We start from the raw sequence: 23,063 nt of genomic DNA, 5'->3' as shown, positions 1-23,063 counted from the left end.
CTTGCAATTTCGAATCACAAAGGGTAACAGGAGGCGAAAACAAGAGTGAAGAAAAAAATGGAGTGCGAAAATCACAAGAGAAAAAACGAGACTTGCAAGGCTGACTCTTTTTTCCCATTGCAAAAATAAACCGAATGTCTGTACAAGAATGAATTCCCTGGTAAAAAAAAAAAAATTACACTACCATTTCTCTAACTACAGAATACCCAAAATTGAACTAAGGAAGAAAGAATAGAAGGGGGTAAAACCTAAAATCAAGATTAATGACTCAAATTCTTTACAAAACCATGGGAGCTACAACCTACAAGGATAATATTGTCTCTGTGAACCAGTCTGATAGGCATTTCAATTTCCCTAAAAGCTCTTTATCTGATGCGCGTTTGACCGCATTGCTCTCGAGATAGGTTTCAGCATTTAACAGCAAAACCTTAAAGTCATGCCTCAGCGCTTCCAGGCTTCGATAGTAGTCGTTCTCTAACCTAGACTGGATCACATCAAGAGATATCGGAACCACGCACCTGAGAGAATTCCATAAAACAAGACTACAAGTCAATACCCAGACAGCATTTGAAAAAAAGAAGTTCCATCACCATCAGTTTGACGGACAGAGCGTGCACGACATGGAAATCCAACGGTACGTACGAGTCACGCTGTAAGGATGACAGACATACCAGTTTGTAAACTTTGGCTTCTGTTGAAGTTGCATCAGTTTGTCAACCCCAAAAGGATCCTGAATTGTACACAACAATGTTGATAAAAATCCTTGTAAATCTTCAGAGTTTACTAAATGAGGCCATTGGCCAAATTCTTTTTTCGAGTTATTAAAATTTAAAAGTAAAAGGTTTTTTCTCCTTATACCTGGCGACTTCCGGCTGATCGCTCTAGTTTGGAAAAGGCCGCATTCAGCTTCTTTTTGCTTTTATCATCAATGCGAGGAGGCTCCCATAGAGTATTTTCGTCAAAAAGCTCCCAAGGACTATGCAGCTGTGTATCACTAGGATCACTCTTGTACTGAACAGTGTACATCTCCCAAGGACTGTCTGGGAACTCGGGCGATTTAGACCGTTTAGACGTAACCCTGCCATGCCACCACTTACCGTCATCCTCACCCTCATTTTTCCACCAGACTTTGCAATGATCCCTACATGACCAATTTCTCTCTATGGAAGAGTCATAGCGTGTTCTTTCAACAATGAAGTCTGGGAAACCAGTAACTTCCGGCAGGGTCACTTTAAAAGATTTACCATACACATCAGAAGAAGGATCTACAAATTGAAGCGTCAATTTACAGCAGCTATCCCCAGACCCTGCAAGTGAAGAATACTCTAGGTCTTGAACATTGCAAAATTCTACAGCTCTTATTCTCCCCTTTATAAACCTCCATGGTGGGTTTTCTCTCAATCCACCTAGATCAAAATACTCTTGATGCCCCTGGTAAGAAAGGAAAGAGAAAAGGAGGTTACCAAAGTAAGCGATATTATCGACATTCATACAACAAAACCAAAACAAGGGTGCCCAGTGCACAAGCTTGGGACATTGCAGGGCGGGGGGAGGGCAAACAGATGCAGCTCTATCCCTATTCAAGAAAAGCTGTTTAAGCAACTTGTGCGACCAATGGGTCACTTAGGGATGCCGTATTGTGGCGCTAAGGTACAAGCTCCACCCTCCTCTGCGCAAAGGAAGAAATAAAAAGGAAAAAAAAGCCAGCAGAAAGATATAGAGAAACCTGTCTCAGATAAACAACTTCGTCCCCTATCTGGGGAATATATCTAGAGCTCTCCTCATGTGTTGACAACATTAACCATGATAATTTCTTTGCTGACTGATGCGGCTTCCTTTTATCCATTGGGCTCATGTCAAGATAACTGCTTCTTCTGTTTCTACTAGACCTCAACCCAACTGTTGTCCTTGAACTTGATCCCCATTCTTCATTCCCAAGTTGAAACTTGTCCAATGAACTTTTCCGGTTAATTCTAAATGTATAACCTGGCTCATGTCCTTCCGCTAACTTAGGATCATGATCTGGACTACTTGGATCACATGCAGACGCCTTCAACCCCATGGACCGTGTCCTGCGGCCTCCATCAGTTGTGTCATCCTGAATGTCTCCAGCAATGATATTGTGGTTGCTTGTATTTGAAGTATACGAACAACCTTCTCCCTTAACACCACTATCACCTTCTGAATTACTTCTACCCCTATGTGGTTTCACCCTTCTATAAACAGCACTGAACATTTTGTTGTTTTGTAAACTGGATTCGGCAGATTCATGTGTGCCACCAATAACATTCTTATCAGATTGATTGTCTGGTTCTCGTGAACCATCATATCTATGATCCGGAATAAATTTATGGGTTCCATTAACCTCTGGCACAACTGGACCCTGTTCCATCGTCCAACCATTTTCCATCTCTACCACAGAGTTAATTTCCTCTTTGCATGGACTAGGATCCCTTGAAATCCTCCTCAACCTTAATTTCGTTGAGACAGGTATGAGCTTCTCATTTTGTTCGAAAGAGAAACCAGTCCCATCCTTATCAAGGCAGGATGAAGTACTTGCATCCCAAGGAGCCATGTAAACAGATTTAGGCGATTGATCATGATCCTTGCATTCACTAAAATTTGAATGCTCTTTAACATTGGCTTCACCAATAAAGCCTTCGGAGATACTAGCACCAGTGGTTTCCTCATTCACTACAGCTGTGTCCATCCTATCCCTGTACCGTTGGCTTTCTGAACGAGGAGAAATATTTTCAGGTTTTGTGTAGTCTTTTTCATTGTGCCCAACAACTGCACTGGCTCTGGCAAGTGCATCCAATGACATGAATTCTCCTGATCTCTGGCGCTTCGCTGTTCGTGCTCTGGACCCTCCCCAACTAATTCTCCCTTTGAAGTCTAAATGATTTTCTACTTTGTGTGATTGCCCACTCACTGCTGTTTCAAATGTGCTGCATTTTTTATCCCCCGGAACAGAAATTGGATCCTGAGGACTTATATCATTTTCATTTGCTTCTTGAGGCACTCTATATGATTGATCAACCAAATCCTGATTACGACAATTATGTACAGTGCTTTCTCTAGACACGAGCTTATTTGACTCCCGTCTTGGCAATTTAAGCACCAACCTCCTACTGCTCCCAGTATTTACTAGAAACTCAGGGCGTTCAATAGGTTTAGCCATGTCCTCAGACTCATCCAGAAAAACCTCTTTTCCTTTCAAACGCTTGCCTTGCTGATTTTGTTTATCAGATTCATCACTCTCAATGTTTGAATCCTGAAGTGGGGATTCACTTCCTGACATATCATCTTCCAATCCATCTTCATCTTCTCCATCTGCAGATCTTCCAGTAATCTTAGAAAATAGATTAAGAGCATTGCGTGCAGCAGCTCTTTGAGGTCTCAATGATGAGGAACATTTCTTTCTTGAAGCTTTTCGTCCATGTCTTGATTTCCTTGTTCTGTTACTTCTGAATGAATTGCCAGCACACTCATCCAAATTCCTTCTTTTGACACACCTCCCGGAAGAAGTCATGACTTCAATCTGAGGAAAGAGATAACAGAAAGGAGAGACATTCAGCCAGATCCTAACCAAATTCTGAAATATAAATTGTTATTGAAAGAGAACTTACGTCAGCCCTTTGTTTTTTCCTTTTTGATCTTCGAAGTCCATCCATTTCAGCATCCTCATCCTCACTTTCTTCACTGCACTCTGGATCAATAGAGGGATTTGAACTTAAACTTCCTTGCTCCCCTCCAGTGGAATAATCTTCAGCAATATGGTACTCTGAATCCGTATCATCACTACGTATTTCAGTTTCTGGTTCCCAATCCATGGCATCTAAAAATTCTGGAAGAGGTTCAGCCAACATATCCAAGTCTGCCAAAGGCAAAATTTGGTAATCTGGATCTAGACTGAAGTCAGGCCCAACAGCAAGTTTTAAAGAGGAAGGACGCCACTCGGCACCCAGAGTTCCTAACCGCCTCTTCTGGTATGCACTCTGGTAGGGTTCTTCATACGGTATCATGCCTAGCGTTGCCACCATAAAACAGTGCTTGAGAAAATAAACTTCCAGAAGAGAATAATTCCTACAAAACAAGGAGTAGAGAGAAACCTGAATCGCAAAGTAGATCTTGCATATTCCGCCGGTATGCTGGAAGCTGAGTTTCCTGAATCAAACGTTGTGGATATTTCAAGCTAAGAAGTGGCCACATCATGTAATACAAATAATACTACTATACATCTAACGTAGGAGCATTGCAAATATACTTAGAATTAAATTATGTTTCGTCAATCATGTATACATCTATACTATAATTTTAAGGTGGCACTGAGTTTTGGCACACACCAAAAACTTTCAACTCTCTAAAAGGAATATTGAAACTGGTCCCACTATCCCAAACAGCTAAACTAACCTCTCTTAGCCAGTCTCCTGCATACGGTTACCCATCCATCATAACCACCACTGAGACCACACACAGTGAACTTTGTCATGCACGGAAATTGCATGGCCAAAATGAGGGGTCTTTGTTTGTACATCAACCACACATCAAAAGAACAAACATGACAGTTCACCTTGGTTTATTTATTTTCTATTTACTGGTAATGTATATTTTATTCAATAGTCCCTACCATTGAATTATCACTTACGTAATTTATTCACTAGTTGAGCTAACCAGAAAATGAAAACCAATTACAAACAATAGTGCAAATGGCCAACTAACCTGGTCAAGAACATTTCCAAAGCTATCATGAACGAGTGGGCGATAATCACCAAGAAAAAACTGTCAAAGTGCATGCACAATTAAGTACAACTTGAAAAACAAAGCATGAAAACAAAATCCAACTGAACTAAAGGCATACAGTCGTATTTTGCTAGAAAATTTGAAGGGAAAAAGCATACCTGATCATATTTTGCATCATTCTGGGACTCCCCTTGGCCACTGTCCAATATGTACAATTGGCCAACATCATCAGAGAGGACAATTGATGTTCCATCCCTATATTACAAAGAAAGAATCCTTTGTAAGTACAGGAAAGCAGTTAGGAAAGCAAAGTATATTTCACCAAATAGTAGCCAGAAAGAAAAGAGAAAAATGGGGTGCGGGGATACCAACTGATAGATCTTCCAGGCAAAAGAGAAGCAAAAAACAACTAGTCATGGAAAGTTAGAGTTAAAGCTACATAGAATCATCGAAAATGAGGGCAAAAAGTGCCATATAAAAAAGATATCATATAGCCAATTTGAATACCAATGATTCAGGATCTCATAGTCATAAATCTATAGAGAATAAAGAACATTTAGTGACAATACGAGAGGTTTAGCAGAAAAGCTTCCAAAATAGAGAATTCTTATTAGTCACTTACGGCGAGAACTTTCCATCTACCAATTTGTAGTGGGAAGTTTCAAATATCCGAATAGGTATGCCTTCCCATATCTGAAATCACAAGTCAGCAAAGCATTCAGAACCATATAACATAAATTGAAATTGCAAGCAGAATAATTATACTGGAAACTCACATCCCAGACAATTGTTTTTCCGTCATAGCCAGCACTCATTGCTATCCTGGGGTTGAAGGGATGAACATCCAGCACATATGTCTATCAATAACAGAATTGAATATTTAGTGATTTAAGTTTACTTGTTCGTGAAAGGTTGTTAGACCTAGACTTTTGACACAATATGACAGACAATAAATCAACAAAAGGAAATGGAAATAGCTAGAAGACTAGAATACTACATTAAGATGATGGGAAAAAATAAACAGCAGAAGCAATACGTAAGTATACTAGCACATGAGATACGGATGATCAAAACAGCCCCAGTTTCTGTACAGAACTAACACATTGTAGACAAGGCAGCAATAGATAAAGAAGGACGACTATGGCAACCAATTGAAAAGATAAGCTACCAGAAAAGTGTTCAGTAAGATATATATTTTTTCCACTTCTGGAGGCACACTACTTGATCAAATAACAAGATCAAATAACAAAATTCTCGAACAGAGAATTAAGGGAAAAAAAAAAGGATAATCAATAACGAAGAGATTGAGCCACATACAGATTCAGTATGACCTGTCAGTGAATGCACCAAGCTACCATCAGAAGCATTCCACACGCATATTCTGCAATCTGCATTACAAGAATAATTTTGAAATAATTACAGAATTTAAGGCCTTCGCCTATGAAAGTGCCTTCGCCCATGAGCGGTAGGTCTCGGGTTCGAGACTTGGGAGCAGCCTCTCCATAAATGGGGGTAAGGCTAGCCGACATTCACCTCTCCCAGACCCTGCGTAAAGCGGGAGCCTTGTGCACTGGGTACGACCTTTTTACAGAATTTAAGGCCTTCAACTTAATCCTAGTCCGTGAAAGGTTGCGAGGCCTAGGTTTATTTACTCTATGCAAAGGCATTAGAAAATTACTACGGTGCATAGAAATAATATTCTAATACATAAACTATACATGAGAAACAACAAACAAATTACCCATGATAGCAGCAAGTACAAAGCGATTGTCAAGACTCCAGGTAATCATATTAACACCACGAGGAGTTGGAAGAATCCTCTGGCGAGGGCCTCCTCGTGGAGGCTGAGGGGGCATTGGTGGAGGTGGAACTTTCAAATGATAAGCCCGAGTCCAACGACCAGCTTTTCCCTGGAATGTGAAATTAGCTATACATTTTTTTCCATACAAAGCGAAAAATTCAAAAGTTGGTGGATACAACTGTTTCATTAGAAAAGCTTGTTGAGAAAATGGGCAGGCTAGAAAGGAAGTTATAAGTTATCTTTGTTAAAACTTACATGTGATCTTCGTGATCTGGGAATCCAGATAATTGCACTCCCATCGCGAGAACAAGTGACTATATTGTCATGATTGAACCTGGAAAATAAAGTGGATTATATACTATTGGTAGTGAATCTAAACCCGAAAGGAAAAGTGTAGAATATAAGGGCACAGAGATGAGAGAAAAAATTTAACATATCAGAGAAAAAGTTAACATTACAATCACAAGGAAGAGGAGAAACAAACCACGAATTTTTAAATTTGGGAGCGTTCTCTTCCTTTGAGGGGTCAGCTGCCATAAATCTAGATACTACAGCACAACCACTGCAGTGTATGAAGCAACATAATCAGCATGCAAAGATTGATAGATATGTTGTCAGCAAAATTTCAGCACAAACTAACCTAAATTGTACGTAATTGACATCATTCTCATGGCCAGATAACACATCAATCTCATGATTTGGTTGGTCTGGCTCATCTGAGCCTGGCTTAGAAGCAGTCCACACCTAAAACCAGCAAGCTCTTAGTAGAAATATATAAATGGTTTTATTTTCCTGATTTATTTTTGAACTGAAAACTATTTAAGATACAATTCATGAGTTTATTCAGTACTCATTAGAGGCAGAAAATTTGCATTATACTGAAGCAAAAGTAAGTGAAGATAGTGACTAAACCGAAGACTGCAGAAATAATAACAAGGAACATGAAGGTTTTAAATACCCTTGCAAGAGTGTCCGAGCTACCGGTGACAAAGACTGTTCCATTAGCATTGAATGCACAACAGAAGATATGATGGTCCTGTGTAACAGTGCTTGAAGATGGACCACTGTTTCTCCCTGCAGTAAAGCAATTATATGACCGAACTGAGTTCTCTTTCACCACTTAATAAGTTTATTGAACTTAGCTGCTGCAGCAGAGAAACAACTGACCAACTACAGCATCTGAAGGTCTTGGAATGTACATCTTTGGACTCACTTGAGAACTCCTGGCATCCCATATCCTACAAGTTCCATCATCAGATGAACTGCAAATGACCAAAAAACAGCACAAGGTTAATTACAAGGAGAAAGGCCTAACAATTCCAATCATAATGGTTTCCACCAAAAACACGTTGCAAGCTAACAAAATATAAGATTAACATTATTTAACAGCATCAGTAAAATAAAGAATCGATTGAGTTTAGAAACATATAAATAAATATACAAATATAGAAAGCAAGAGAGAGTGAAAACAGAATTCTTTAACTAGAAACTACAATGATATTGAACACGCAGTCCAGCTAAATAGGAAAACAAAAATTACACAGCTAAACACAGCTAACGTAAAAGAATCTCTTTAGTCTCGAAGCCATCCAATCCATAAACAAAAGAAAATGGTCTTTGGGAATATACAGTAAAAACTGCAGCTCACAAAGAATCCTTCTTGTGATGTGACCCCTCAAAACATCTACCTCTACACTACATTTATTCCAAGAGTTTCTTCAAGTCCTCACCATCCAAACCACCCATATAAATTGCCTATTACAATCCAATTTACAAAACCATTACCTTCTTATCATCAACCAAAAGCATAAATTCTCAAAGAACAAAGAAACCCATGAAATCCATCTTAAAATCCCTCATATCACAATAGCCTTCCCATCCTCAGCAATGCTACGACCTCTGGTGTCTAGTTTACCATTCACATTCAGCTTATGCTGATACTTCACCACCCTGTCAACCAGTCTAGAATTCTATTTCCTTCCTTAGCCAAGGGCTTTCCGTCTCCAAATAGGTTTTCTTTAACAAACACCATTACCTCAAATCTTATTCTAATCTTGGATATTTCCCCTCCCAAAGTCATCCTCTAACTTATCGAATTCAGAGATCCTCCATTTCCATTTTCTACTCTCACATCCCTAAAGATCTCTCACATTCAAAAAATGGTTTTAGTAGTACAAAATTTCAATAACAAATTGTTTGCACACACAGAAGTCACTGAAATCAGCATCACAAAAAGATAATCAGTGAAAAACAAAAGAATAACAGCATCACATTGCAATTGCATAATGATCAGCAAGGTCGAACAGGAGAGTAAATTACCTGCAGCTAATTAGAAACTCCACATGGAAATATATTTAAATAGAGTGAGAGAATAGGCCTTACGATAGAAGGTGGTACATAGAGCCTGGCCTGGGATTAAATGTAATGGCAGTAACAGCTGCAGTATGTCCTCGCAATACTGAAATTGGCAGCCCGTCTGGCAAGCGCCACTGGTAAACATGAAAAATTAAAGCAAGTCAACATTGAGTTTCCAGCAAAGGTCAAAACTAAAAAGTAAAAAAGCAAAAATAGACACAGAATCCTTATATATTGGCAAAAGATGAATCTTACTACTCGAATCATACAGTCATTTGAGGAGGATGCCACCAAAGCATTGTTGGAACTCACAGCCAGATCCGTGATGTCTCCCTTCAATCATAAAATGAGTATAAAATTATAAATAAAGCGCGACAAGGGAAAACTATATCTTTGAGGGGCCATTAACGACTTACTTCATGTCCACGGCAGCTGGCCAAGCAAAATGCAGTTTCCATTAACCAGATCTTCACTAAGCGATCATCTGAACCAGTAATCACATACCTCCCTGAGCAATCAAATGTTGCTGCACCATTCATGTCCAGATAAAACCACCATGAGATATATACAACATTTTAAAGGTGTGAACTACAAACTTGATCAAATGAAACAGCAGGCAAAAGCTTACAATAATTCTCTCCTTTTTAAAAAAAAAAAAAAAAAAACCATTATTTCCCTCTCCTTTTCATATATCAATTTCTCTGAATCCTAGATCAACAATGGCAGAAACTAGATACTAAAAATGTATAAGCAGACAAACTAGACAGAGAGAGAAAGTATAAAAAAAACCCTATTATTCATTACGAACTGAAGCAACTCAATTCGTTGCTAATAGTAGTAAGATATGTAAAACGAACTTTCACGTCTACCTAACAACTGTGAACTCTGACAAATGAGAAAACATACCACAGTAGACAGAGTTTCGATGACCCCTTAGCCTCTTGGTAAATTGCATCTTCTCAAACATGGTTGAGGGCTTTGCAATGGCATAGGATGCAGCACGAATAGACGGTGCACGATGATGTCGGGTGAAACCTCCCCCAATTTCTCTCAACCGTAGCCCTTGAACCTGATGAGATTTCATGTGAGGCCAACGCATATGAGCAGGAGGGCGCTTCATTTCATTGTGCACTTGATCCCTTTCATCTGGAAAAGCAGAAGGTTTTCCTTTTTAGATATAATGAAGAATCACACCTTTTTCGACCAGTGAATGAAAATGAGAATGATAACCGGTAAAACAAATGTATATGTTGCAGAAATAACTTCCAAAAAGAGAGGGAAACACTTTCAAACCCCCAACGGATGACTGAACATGATAACAGTATGAAAACTTGAAAATGAATGTAAGATATGTAACACACACACACACACACACACACACACATACATACACATACACACTCATATAACAAACAAATTTGCAAATAACGAAAACATTGGTCAATTACTTGAAAATCGTAAGTTCAACAATTAAAGGTAGTGATATGAATTAAAAAATTCAAAGCTTAAATAAATGTCACCTACAGGTCAGAAGTGAAAATGAACCAAGTCCCAAGAGAGTAGGCACATCAGCTGCATTTGGAGCATTTCCACCACTCATACCCCTCGATGGTGGGGCTGCACTTGAAATCAATTGCTTCAAAAGCTTTACCAAATGATCATTTTCAATGTGAGGATACCTAAACGATGAGGAAAGGGAATCAATAGGATATTATAGGAAAAAAACGAATATAATACAATCATACTTTTTTTTTTCAATGACTACACCTACTGGCATGAAATTTTTTGGAATAGAACTACCAGAACAATAAGCAGCAAAGGAAAAGTGTGCTCTGTACATGGGTTTTAGAAAGAGGATAACCAGAAAAACTAAGATCTACAAAACATCCATTTGAATTGAGACGAAATGAAACAAAGAGTACAGCTGCTGGATAAGTTATCATGATCCCAAAAAGTCATGAGCAGAGCTATAAGTAGACTAACCAAAGCAATCGCACCACACTCCAACCACCCAGAGGAAAAAGTATTAATCAAGTTTCAAGAATTTATAAATTACATAAGAGTCGCCCAGATTGGTATTTAGAAAACAGCATACATACTTGAACACTGGCACTCAGAACCCACTGTTTATTTTCAGAAAAAGAAAAGAAGAAAACAAACAAAAAAAGGATATATAATTCTCTGTAATTAACTAAAAACCATAAAGAAAACAACTCATGTTTTACATTGTTAAGGAAAACAAAATTCTTTTATGACTTATATCTGTCCAATTATCATTTTATGATCTAAATCCGTCTTAAGTAATTAACTAATGCCACACAATATTTAGTATCACAAGTCGCAGTGAAATCCAAAAAAGATTACCTAAGAACTGCCGATTATAAGTCGACTTATAAAAAAAAAGAAAAAGAAGAAGAAAAAAAGCACATTACATACCTGTGCACTAGCATGTTGTAATTTAATGGAAATGATTTCCCATCATCATTTTCATCCCCACTGTGGATGCCCTTCCTTGAATACCAAGCATGATATCTTCTAGGTAAAAGTTGATGTTCAAGAAGTTCATTCCACAACTGTCCACAAGTTCTGTGGCACGGTCCAGCAGACAGAAAATGCATAATAAGAAAATACACTTCTCCCAGGTCAATATCCGCATCAGGCTCCTTAGCATGACTTATATGCGTTGTCTCTAGGTCCTCAGGTTGATTCTTGTCATGAACCTTACTGAGAAAGCTCAAAGGTTTCATACTAAACCTAACAGAAGGTGCATCGCGAGACGGAAATTTTTGAAGAGCCATAGCTCCTGTAAAACCTACAAGTAAAATTCCATGAAGGTAAGTGAAGATTAAGGAACAGAGCGGTAACTTGACATAGAAAAGTAGAAAAAACATGCTCTTGACAGAAACAGTGCCGACATCACAAACATGGACTCTATGCATCCCTACGCTGAAAACTCGATTGGAGGGTGGGAGTCCATAACATACTAAGTTCAGCTCATCAACAAACAACATCTACCTAAGAAAACACTTGTTGAGTCACAAACACCAAAACCTTAAACTAAACCATAGGGTAAAATGCAAAGTGAGTCCCGTGCATCAAACCATTTTAACATTCACACCAACACCATATAAGCAGCATTAAATGTCAGATAGCATTAATATAATTGGAATACCTATTCGAAACTCCTAAATTGAACCTAATTGAAACAATCAACTCAAATTACCTCATCAGGAAACCAAAACCACCTGCTGAATGAGTCATGCAATTGATTTAACCAAATGAGCAATCCCAGAAAATCCAAAACACCATTACACTCATAAAAACCATTTACATTCCACAATCCACAATGCACTCCTCTGTGCCAACCAATAAAACCCTAAAAATTCAATTCCTTTGCACTACAATACAATTCAATACAAACACACGCACACAAACAAAGAAAAACACAATTTGCACAAAACCCGAAAACACAAAGCCCTTATCTAAATTCCCACAGCAAGAAAAAAAAATACCAAACTGCAGAAAATAATTAAATTCCAAAAAGAAAACATCTTTCCGTGAGTACCTTCAAGACGGCATCTTTCAGGATACTAGTGTGGCGTTTGCTTCCAGGATTCAGGATCCAGAAGTGGAAAAACCAGAAATTTAAAACTGGAAAAAAAAAATCAATTCAATTATTTTCTTTGGATTGAAAAGGGTAAAAGGGGAAGATTGGGAATGTCAGAGAGTGTTTCACGAGCCAAAAGAGGGGTTCTTTTAGATTCTGGGAGGGAGCTCTGTGGTTTTGGCGTTGGGCCTTTACTTGCTTGGATTTTCAAGTCCCTCTGCGACAGAGACGAACGGAAACCGAAAGAAAGGAGGAAGATGCAAGGGGCTCGAAACGCAACGTTTTGGACCTCTATGCGACCCACTCGACTGTAGAGATGCTTGTCAAGCGAAACCAAATTATTAAACATTTTGCATGCGACTTGTAACGGCGTCGTATGGCCACTCCCTACATTTCAATTTGTCACGTCATGTGTGTGTTGCAGTGCTATCGAAATAGGAATGTGATTGTGTAAATCATAGTAGATATAAGAATGTATCTTATATTCTTATTAGGAGTAGATTACTTATTAAATATTATAATCCTAAAGGAAAAGTTTTACCCTTTCCTATTACTATAAATAAAAGCACAATAAGGTGGAATAGAACACACCCACAATTACATCTCTCTCTTTCTCTCTATCTATGCCGCACCCCTCTCTCTGGCCTATATAATTGTTCAGTAAATTATACATATAACAATGTGTACTTTTTTATTATTTTTTTCTATTATTTTTTTTCAGTCCTATAATATGATCTTTTATCGTACTTTTGTTACTTTATGACACAGCTCAAATCTAATTCAAAAGTTTAGTTTAGGGCATCATCTGCCCTATTACAACGCCTAGTATTTATTAGAAATGGACAATGGGTTTTTTTAGTAGAATAACAAATCTATATAAGAAAATCGAATGAATTTAGACGTTTTTCTCAATCGATAATACCATTTTGAATGTACAAACTTGGCATAGTATCGAATAAAAGTGGATCATTCCGCGACTCATTTGTGTTAGTGAGTATGTTTACAATTTGTGTCAGTTTTTTTTTATGGGTGAACTACCGATTTAGTCCTTCAATTATCACTCAAGTGAAAATTAGGTCTCTGAATTATTTTTTCAGAAAAATAGATCCTTAAACTCATTACAAACAGCCAATTTCATCATTGCCGTTAGATTTCAAGTTTTTCCATCCAATTTTTTGTTAACTTAGGTCATGTGACTTGCACATGACATATGTAAAAGGGTAAAATCCTCATTTTCTATGCCCATACTCTGATGTTGGTCTTTAAGGTAACCAGAACTCTGTCAAGAGAGAAGAGAGACAACACCTGCTTCGCTCCTCGACTTTTCTTGCTCCTATTGGTTGATGATCTAGGTGTGTTGCACTTTAAGGCGATTTTGAAACTTTTGCTCAAAAAATTCTCAAACTGACAAATCTATCTTGACGAATTTTCAACGTTGGTTAAACGAAGAGATGTCTTTCCAGGGGAGCCTCCATGTTACAGTAAGTGTACTTAATTTGGTTCATCAGATGAATTTTTATGGAATACTTAATTTGGTTCAATAAAAAATCAAGTTATGTTGTCTCTCTCTGTGCTTGCATAGATTCCCTTAGGGATTTTAATACTATCAAATTAGGGTTTTTTTAATTTAATTTAATTTTTTTAATGTCAAATTGGGTGGTCCTAATTAATTAAATTGGTGTTTGCATGGTCCTATTGTTTTCATACTTGAATGCGTTGGTTTTTCTTTTCAAAAAAAAAAATTGAATTTTTTGGTTTGTGGTTGAATCTTTGGGATTTGGGGTTTTGCTAACTTAGTGATTGAAACAAATTCATACATATTATGCATATTCATTTGGTATCACCATTCCTTCATTGTTTTAGAGAAATAAACCTTGTGGTGATATTAGTTTAGGTATGCATATCCACAACCAATAATGGCTCACTAAGTTGTGGTATTTGACTCTCCTTTTACTGACTATGCAGCTACAACATACTTATTCTCCCTTGAAATTCACCATGGGGGTTATTTAATGGATGGCTTTTACTTGGGGAAAAAAAATGCATTGGAAGGACAATATTAATAGAGATTGTATAACCATGTGGGACTTATGAGAGCTAGCAGAGTATGGGTACAATACAGAGACCACAAAGTTCTTTTATATGAAGAAAAGAATATGATGGGTTCCTATTACTTGTGATGCAGATTACTTTCAATGTGCAAAATGTGTAATCAAAAGCAAGGTTCTAAAAAACGCTAGGCGCTAGTCGGGCGGTGGACTAGCGCCTAGCGTCTAGGCGGCTAGGCGGAGTCTAGGCGGGCGCCTAGGCGGCCTAGGCGGATTTAGGTAAATTTCTTATATATTTTATGAATTAATTAAATTTACTATATCAAATGTAAATAATTTTTTACTAATATGTTATTTCTTATAGAAGAACATACATATATGAATGTTTTATGTACATATATAATATAATTACCTATGAAAAAAAACCAAATTTATCTAAATAATTTATAATTTATATAACATTTATGTATAATATATATATATATATATAATATATATCCTAAACTTTTAAAAATATAAAAACCTGTGGGTGGTTTTCATTATTAAAAGTTCAAAACATCAACCATCCCCTCACCTTTAAAACCATTAGCCGTCCACCCAAGCGGTTTTCATCATTAAAACCATCCCATGGTTTTCAATTTCATTATTAAAAGTTAAAACCATCTTGGATTTGAGATCCCGGTTTGCTACCATTACCACTTGGAAATGTTTTAAGTCTCTCTCTCTCTCTCTCTCTCCTCGCACCCTCTCAGACTCTCTTCTCTCAGACTCTTTTCCCTCATTTTGTGACATGATGAGAATGAAAAAGAGAAGCTTATTATGGAAAAAGAAGCTGCTATAAAGGAACTTGCATCTTCAGAGACTCAATTATCTTCTTTGAGAACACAAATTGACAATCTAACTTCAGAAGTCGAAGAACAGAGAGCAAAGGTAAGCACTAATATTTGATTTGGCTAGATCTTTTGGATACAAGTTTGATGGTGCATGCATCTTCTTTGTAGGTAGCTTCTACGAGAAATATTCATGATAGTGCCCAATCTGAGCTTAACTCGCTCTTCCCTCATCTTCACAGGGATGAGATGCAGAAATTCGCAGGGGCTCTGCTGCTACGTACGAAATCGGAAGTTGTAGATCTGTTGCTAAAATTGAAGCAAAGTTTGGGATTTGCAATGAGATTCAAACCGCCTAGACTGCCGCCTAGCGCCGCCTAGCCCGCCTCAGGCGCCTAGCGAGCGCCTAGGCGACCGCCTAAGTCCTCCCCGCCTAACCGAACGTTTTGGTCTAAATCGGGTCGGAGCTCCGCCGCCTAGCGCCTAGGCGGCAACCTAGGCCGTTTTTTAGAACACTGATCAAAAGAAGCATAGTAGTGATTTACCTCACAGATAAGTCACAAGAAGTGTAGAATATAGAGATTCAAGTATCATTGCAAAATGCTATAACTGAGATCAATGTAGAAGATGTTATTCTGATTAAGAGTTCACATGTTGCTCAAGAAGTTGGTTATGTAGACCTTGAAGGAGAGTATGTTGTAGATGATGAGTGTGATGAAGAGGATGATAGAGAAGAATATGTAGTTAATGGTGGCACCTTGGTGGATGCTGAGTTAGAAGTTGATGATGTTGTTGATAAAGCAGAAGAACCTGATGAAGATGATAAAGATTTTAGAGACAGTGATTATGAGCAAAGTGAGGATGAAGATGACAAAAGTTTCATAGATTTGTTGTACCAGAAGATACCGAAGAGTAGTAAAAGAACCAGGTGAGGAGGAAACATATGAGTATGATACCGAGGAGCTTGATAGTCTGCATGGGTCTGAATCTGAGCAAGAAAATAAGTTGAAATTGTTGAAAAGTTTAGATGCCCCAACATTTAAACAATATAATAGAGATCATGACTTAAGAGATCCAAAACTTTGTTTGTGATTAGAATTTCCTACTATTAAAGAGTGTAGAGAAGCTTTAAAGTACTATGCAAATAGTTATGCAATGATGGTTAGACTTGCGAAAAATGACACTGTTAGAGTTAAGATGGTCTGTGATGATGAATCTAAAGAAGGACCTTGTCCTTGGAAGTTGTATGTAAGTAGAGTTAAAAGAAGGCCGACTTTTAGGATTAAGACATTCATTAAAGGTCATACTTGTGGTAGAGAGGAAAAGGCAAAGTTTGCAACCTTAAGTTGGTTGGCTGAAAGGTTTGATGAGGATCTTAGGATAAATCCTAACATGTCTGTTCTAAATTTCATGGAAATGGTGAGAAAGCACTACCACATTGATGTGACTAAGGATCAAGTTTACAAAGCTAAGTCATTTGCTGCTGCAAAAATACAAGTAAGCATTGAGGAGTAGTATGGTAAATTATGGGATTATTGTCATAAGGTCAAGGTTCAGAATCTAGGGAGTACAATGCTAGTGAAGACAAAATTGAGGGGTGATGATCTTGTTTTTTAGAGGATGTATATATGTTACGATGTTTGCAGGAAGGGATTCATAGAAAGGTGTAGGACTATGGTTAGGTTTGATGGCTGCCACATCAAGGGACAGCATCCAGATAATGACAAAGTAAACACTGCCTAGGACTTAAGAAAGGCAGTTCATGACTTGCTTTGCTTGCCTAACCTTGTTTTGTTATGTTGTTGGCATGATGTGGAATTGGTGCCTTAGACTTTATTTTTGGATCGAAAATAGATAAAATATAGTATGGAATTATTTTAATGAAATTTGTTGTTGAGAGTTGAAATTATTTTCATGAAATTTGCTTTGGGATGGTCAAATCTAAAGCCCTTAATGTTTGTATAAGATTCCCAGCTTAAATGTGACAGCCCGTTCCTAATTTTAAGAATTTTTAAAGTTTTAATAAAGGATTTTACAAAAATGCCCTTTGAGGCACGTGCATTATTCGAGGTTAATCGTTGTGTCATGCCATCTAAGATTTATTTTCTTGACATATCCTCGTAGTACTCGTCGCTACGGACACGTGGGCGTAGACGGTTCGTGATTTGGAGTCACGGTTAAAGTTTTACGGAATTCTAACCTTAGAAGTACTTCTACTTTGGTTAATATATATATATATATATATGTGTGTTATTATTTTATTAGTTGTTATTAGAATTTGGGAAAGAAGAAAAAGGGCAGTTGGGAAGAAATAAGAAAGGAAAAAATGGGATTGGGCAAGACTGCCCAATCTGAAAGAAGAAGGAGATGATGAATCAGGAGAAGAGAGAAGGAGAGGATGGCCAATCGGAATAGAGGAAAAGAGGAAAAGGGAGAGGGCGAGAAGCGGATGAGAGAAGATCAGAAACGGGTTTTCCACCAACCCGTTTACCCGCGCACCCATCTCTATTTTTCCGATGATTTTCACCCATTTTTTCGGCGAATTGCTTCAAGAAACTTCATGGGAAACCCTCCAAGATCTTCCCTCTACCCATTCCATCTCAAAATTGGAGAGATTTGGCTTTGAAAATGGAGAAAACAGCAAGGAAGGGTGCGGCGGCTTTGGCTTCGAATCACCCAATTCCGAAGCAATTTCTTCCAATTGCCACCACCCATAGCTTCCTCACGAGGCCTAGAACAAACCCAAGCATTAGTTGGAGCATCGGAGTTGATTTGAGGATGAATTGGAACTCACTCAATTCTAGGGTCCGCATGGATTTTGGTGAAATTGAAGTGTTTCCAGGCTAAATTAGCCTTGGTCTCAGGTATAAAGTTTACTCTACTCATTGAGATCTTCAATTATATATTTTTTGAGAATTTTTTGAAATAGTTGGATTTTCCGGCGAGCCGGGGCGGCCGACCGCCAGTCGCGGCGGCACGTGGCCAATGCCCGTTAATGTCATTCTTAGCATGTGTTTAAGGTTCTAGGTTCAGTTTTGATAATTGATGGACGTAAATTGAGTAATTGAACCTAAGTTCATTTCGATTTGTGGTTAGGTGAAAATGTGAATTTACGATCCAATCGTCGGATCATCACCAAACTTTGATACGTTGTAATACGTAATATTTGAGGATTATAGGAACTTACGGATCGGGAATCCGATTTACAGATCTTTCGGAATTGGAGTTGTAAGTTCATAATATATAATGTTAACCGTCACTTGGTTTTGACAATTGACGGAGATCCGACCGTTTGATGGTAAGGAAATTTTAGGATGTTGTCCTAGAGGTATATTGTGGACCTCTGGAAGTTATGGATTTGAAATCTGAGTTGCAGATCTTCCGGATCGAACTACGTAGTGACGTGTTTTATATAAGTTATATATTCTATCGATATGATTTCTGAGGTTGGATTTGATTATTGTTCTCGGCGCCGATCGTCATGACGCCTTGATGTGTGGTGCTAGGGAGTTGTTGGGCGAACTCCAGGTGAGTGGGCAGTATTTCTGTTTATACCTATATACTATCGATTTTCCAGAAATTGAGTTTAAATGAAAGTATGTTTTAAAATGCCATGCATGCATATTCTGAGATATATGAATTGATAATTGATGCATATATATATATATATATATATATATATATATACAGGGAGCTTAAGGGGAGGGATCCCCATTTTTTCAAAAAAAATGGGGACACGCTCCCCACCGTTAGATTGACTTTAATGAAATTGTGTGGTTGAGATTAAAACACAGGCCATAGAATCTCAACCACAGGATTTCATTTAATTCAAATCCAACGGTGTGGAGCGTGTCCCCATTTTTTTGAAAAAATGGGGATCCCTCCCCTTAAGCAATTCCTATATATATATATATATGTGAATTGGTGCTGTGGACGCACATGTGAGTATCAAGTGAGTTTTATGTTATTCATGTGAATCATTGATGATGTAAATTGTGTTAAGAGCTCATAACTTGCACCCCTGGTGTTAGTGCTTATATTATTCACCGCACCGCACGCTCACCTTGGATCCAAGTAGGTGCATGTTGTACATACCATGAGAGGGTTCCGACATGTTTGTCGTACAGACCACTAGAGGTGGTTCCGACTGGTAGGTGACCTTAGATTATGTGCACAGATGATTGATGAGAGAAGCACTAGAGCGTATTATTACACCATTCTTGTCGTACAGACTACTTCAGGTAGTTCCGACTTATGTGCAGAGTAGCACCGTACAGGTCACCGTGGTGACTCCGGTTGGATTGGATATTGAGCTATAGAATTAACCGTACAGGACCAACTGCATGGTCTCTGGTTGATTCCTTATTTCACCTGTTATATTGATGCATCCATATTCTGTTTTTGACATTATGACATGGCATACTTTTTGGTTTTGATAAAGATTGATGATTTGAGATATTTGAAGGTATATGCTATTATGTTATTTTTGGGAAAGTATACAGGTTTTACAGCGAGGGGTTAGAAATGTTTTAAATGAAATGTTTTTGAAAAACTTTGTTTGACTGACACACTCAACTTTGTTTTGCGCCCCTCCAGGTTCAAGTTAGCAGAGCTTTGGTGGCCACGAGGAATCCAACGGTGTTTTGACAGAATTCACAAAAGTATGACTCACCCTCGGGTGTTTCATCTTAGTAATTGTATCTTTAAAGCTTCCGAACTGTGTAAATGGTTACATCACACTCACGTGACGGCCAGCATACCCTCATTCGGGACGGGGTGTGTCATTAAAAAGTTGCAAATTAGGCTTTATAAATTTCAAAATTTGGGAAATTTTGAGTGGGAAAAGTAAGGAGATGGATGTTTCTCCTGGTTGTGTGTCATGAGCGATGAATGACGATTTTATCCTTCAAGTTATGTCATGTGCAAGTCACATGACCTAAGTTTACAGAAAATTGGATGGAAAAGCTTGAAATTTAACGGGAAGGATGAAATTGGTTGTTTGTATTGACTTTAGGGACCTATTTTTCTAAAAAATAATTCAGGGACCTAATTTTCATTTAGATGATAATTCAGAGACTAAATCGGCAGTTCACCCTTCTTTTATTAACAAATGTATTAATTTCTTGTGTCTTAATAACATTCTTATTTTGCAATATGCATTACAAATTTACAATGCTTGAGAGGTTTATTGCAAATATAAATTTTTTTGGAGGAAATTTTGTTCGAATTGAATTCTAGAAGTGGAGATTAAGTTCCGAGAAATTTATATAGGATGGATGGCCTCAAAAGTTTTGAAAATTCTCTGATGCACATATAACTAGCATGCTGAAACAAGAACTATTAGAATATTGTCAAATCAATTTTCATTTTAAAAAAATGGGACGAGTTGGAGGATTTGTCACAACAGTCTACTATTTCGAGGGCCAAAAAGACTCACAGAGACATTTCAACATCTTGCTAGGCACCATCATATGATTAACCAGTGTCCCTCTAACCGTATTGTCAGATCAATTGATCTAATGATTTTTGTTCAGTTGAGTAATTTAAATATGCAAATTTAATATACACGGCATGTCACAACCCGTCCCGGGAAGTTATTTTTGAAATTGTGAAAAGACGGAAATACCCTCGGACGTTGAATAATGTGTGTGTGATATGTATTGGTTTAATTATTTGGGATTGGTGACCCAATTAAAACTAAGATTTTCTTAGTTTTGGTTAGTGACTTTAGGACCACACACACACACACATCAACTCTCTCTATCTCTCTTCCCCGTGTCTTCTCTCTCTCTCTCCCCTCCCTCTCAATCTTTTGTTTCTTTTTCGTACAAAACGTACGAACGATCTATAAACCAAACTTTCAAGCACGGATCGAAGGTAAAACGGTGATATTTGGAATCCTTGTAACCTCCTGAGTTCATCTATACCATTTTCAGGTAAGAAATACTTCGAAATCACTTGAAAACCTTAACCCCGAATGAGGTATTGTTCATGCACTAATTATTGTGAGGTTTTTAGGGGATTTCAAGCTCACATGGAGCTTTAGAAGGTTGTCACGAAGCTTGGGGTGTATCGTTGGAGTGTTTTGGACGTTAGGATCACGAGTTCAAGGGTTGGCCAATTTTTGTGGAATTTCTCTGACGTGATTCAGTCGACTTTGGGGCTTTAAAGTGGTATATTTCTCTTCCTTATGTCCTAAGGTTCATTTTGGTGGTAATTTCGTAGAAAATGGATGAAAAACGAGTGAGTTATAGAGTTTTGAAAATTACCCAGTTTTCCGGCGACGTCGACGGTCGCCGGAGCTGAAGGTAAAAGATGAGAGGATATTCCGTTAAGTTAAACGAAATATTCTAATGGAGTTAGGTCATGCCGTTAAGTTTTGTTAAGGAATAAACGGAATATTCCGGAATGTACCTGACAGCGTCAGTTGACACCGTCAGTGTGCCTAGCACATGGCCGCGTGTGGGGGGCGTGTCTGGCCGTGCCTTGGCCGGCGCGTGGGAGCTAGGAAAAATATTCTAAAAATTTGGGGATGATCCTGAGGTTATGTAGGTCACTGTGGTATATTCATATACCCAAATTGAGCATTATATGAGAAGTTATTACCTATTGTTGGTTATGTGCATTAAATAATGTTTATTCGGTTATTACGCCTATATGTGAGACATATTCTCAGGACGTGCATAATCAATCGAGGCTCGGGTGTGTGTATGCACGTCCTGAGAATATGTGAGTGGGCAGTTATTTTCACCGTTTTACCTGTGAGTGGGCAGTTATTTTCAGTGTGTGTGTGTGTGTATATATATATACACACACTTGACATGTTTCCCAGAAAACATATTTAAAGGAAATATGATTTAAATGCCATGCTATGCCAATGCCTATATTTTATTTTAGTATATGCATTATCATAATTATGCATATTGTTGCATGGTGCTGTGGAGGCCTAGGTAAGCTCAGGTGAGTTATGTTTTGATTATGTGAATTGTCAATGATGTGATATGTGATTGAATAATGTTGAGCTCATAAAACTGCACCTAGGGTGATTGTGATTTAGCCAGAGATATGAAGTACATGCCTATTTATTATGTCACCTCTCGCACCATATGCTCACATTGGATCCAATTTAGGTGCACAGTCTTGTCGTACATATATTATTTATGGTTCTGACTCGTAGGTAACTAGCGATTTATCGCCCGGCTATTATGTGAGAGGAGTATTGAGCATAATTATACTACACCCATTATCGGCGTACAGACCCTTGCATTTGGTTTCGACTTTTGTGCAATATATTGCCGTATAGGTCATTGTAGTGACTCCGGCTAGATTGACTTTTGAGCTATGAATTCAGCCGTACAGACTACCAGAGGGGTTCCGGCTATCATATCATATTTCTATGAAATTATTCTTACCTGATTTGCTTACTCTATTATATCTTGGCATGTCATACATATGTTTATGATTATGTGAAGCATGATTGAAATGATATAATTACACATATATATTTATGTATATTCTTATATATTAATTATGGGAAAAATTATACTTATTTTACGGCGAGAGGTTAGTATATTCAAAGGAAAATAAGGTTTTCATGTAACTATGTTTTACTGACCCACTCAACTTTGTTTTTCGCCCTTCTAGGTTTTAGTTAGCAGAGTTTGGTGGCCACGAGGAAT

General features: G+C 37.9%; 1 protein-coding gene across 1 annotated transcript; it reads right to left on the bottom strand.

The window, feature by feature from the left end:
* Window positions 1-88: 88 nt before the first annotated feature.
* On the bottom strand, window positions 89-12,818 carry LOC103403550 (uncharacterized). Its single transcript, XM_008342392.4, has 24 exons — window positions 12,465-12,818; window positions 11,336-11,711; window positions 10,424-10,578; window positions 9,806-10,045; window positions 9,316-9,425; window positions 9,155-9,232; window positions 8,927-9,033; window positions 7,712-7,806; window positions 7,503-7,618; window positions 7,185-7,288; window positions 7,029-7,106; window positions 6,800-6,878; window positions 6,485-6,653; window positions 6,061-6,131; window positions 5,520-5,600; window positions 5,366-5,436; window positions 4,902-4,998; window positions 4,723-4,782; window positions 4,113-4,167; window positions 3,630-4,027; window positions 1,727-3,541; window positions 859-1,431; window positions 672-730; window positions 89-518 (listed from the first exon to the last, which is right to left on the bottom strand). Exons 2-24 carry the CDS (start codon window positions 11,695-11,697, stop codon window positions 302-304), a joined length of 5,190 nt encoding a protein of 1,729 aa, XP_008340614.3. The 5' UTR covers window positions 11,698-11,711; window positions 12,465-12,818; the 3' UTR covers window positions 89-301.
* Window positions 12,819-23,063: the final 10,245 nt, after the last annotated feature.

The sequence above is a fragment of the Malus domestica genome, chromosome 16, assembly GCF_042453785.1.
Source record: "Malus domestica chromosome 16, GDT2T_hap1".
NCBI classification, from domain to species: Eukaryota; Viridiplantae; Streptophyta; class Magnoliopsida; order Rosales; family Rosaceae; genus Malus; species Malus domestica.
The sequence above is the reverse complement of the archived record's forward strand: the minus strand, read 5'-3'. Positions and strand labels throughout refer to the sequence as shown.

What these genes read in the sequence shown, in the direction of transcription:
- LOC103403550 (XM_008342392.4), bottom strand. Translation starts at nt 11,697, where the DNA reads ATGGCTCTTCAAAAATTTCCGTCTCGCGATGCACCTTCTGTTAGGTTT. An exon ending in TACAACATGCTAGTGCACAG is followed by an intron (nt 10,579 to 11,335) that starts GTATGTAATGTG and finishes CTCATCGTTTAG; the next exon opens with GTATCCTCACATTGAAAATG. An exon ending in TGACAGGTCATACTGAATCT is followed by an intron (nt 5,601 to 6,060) that starts GTATGTGGCTCA and finishes TGTTATTGATAG; the next exon opens with ACATATGTGCTGGATGTTCA.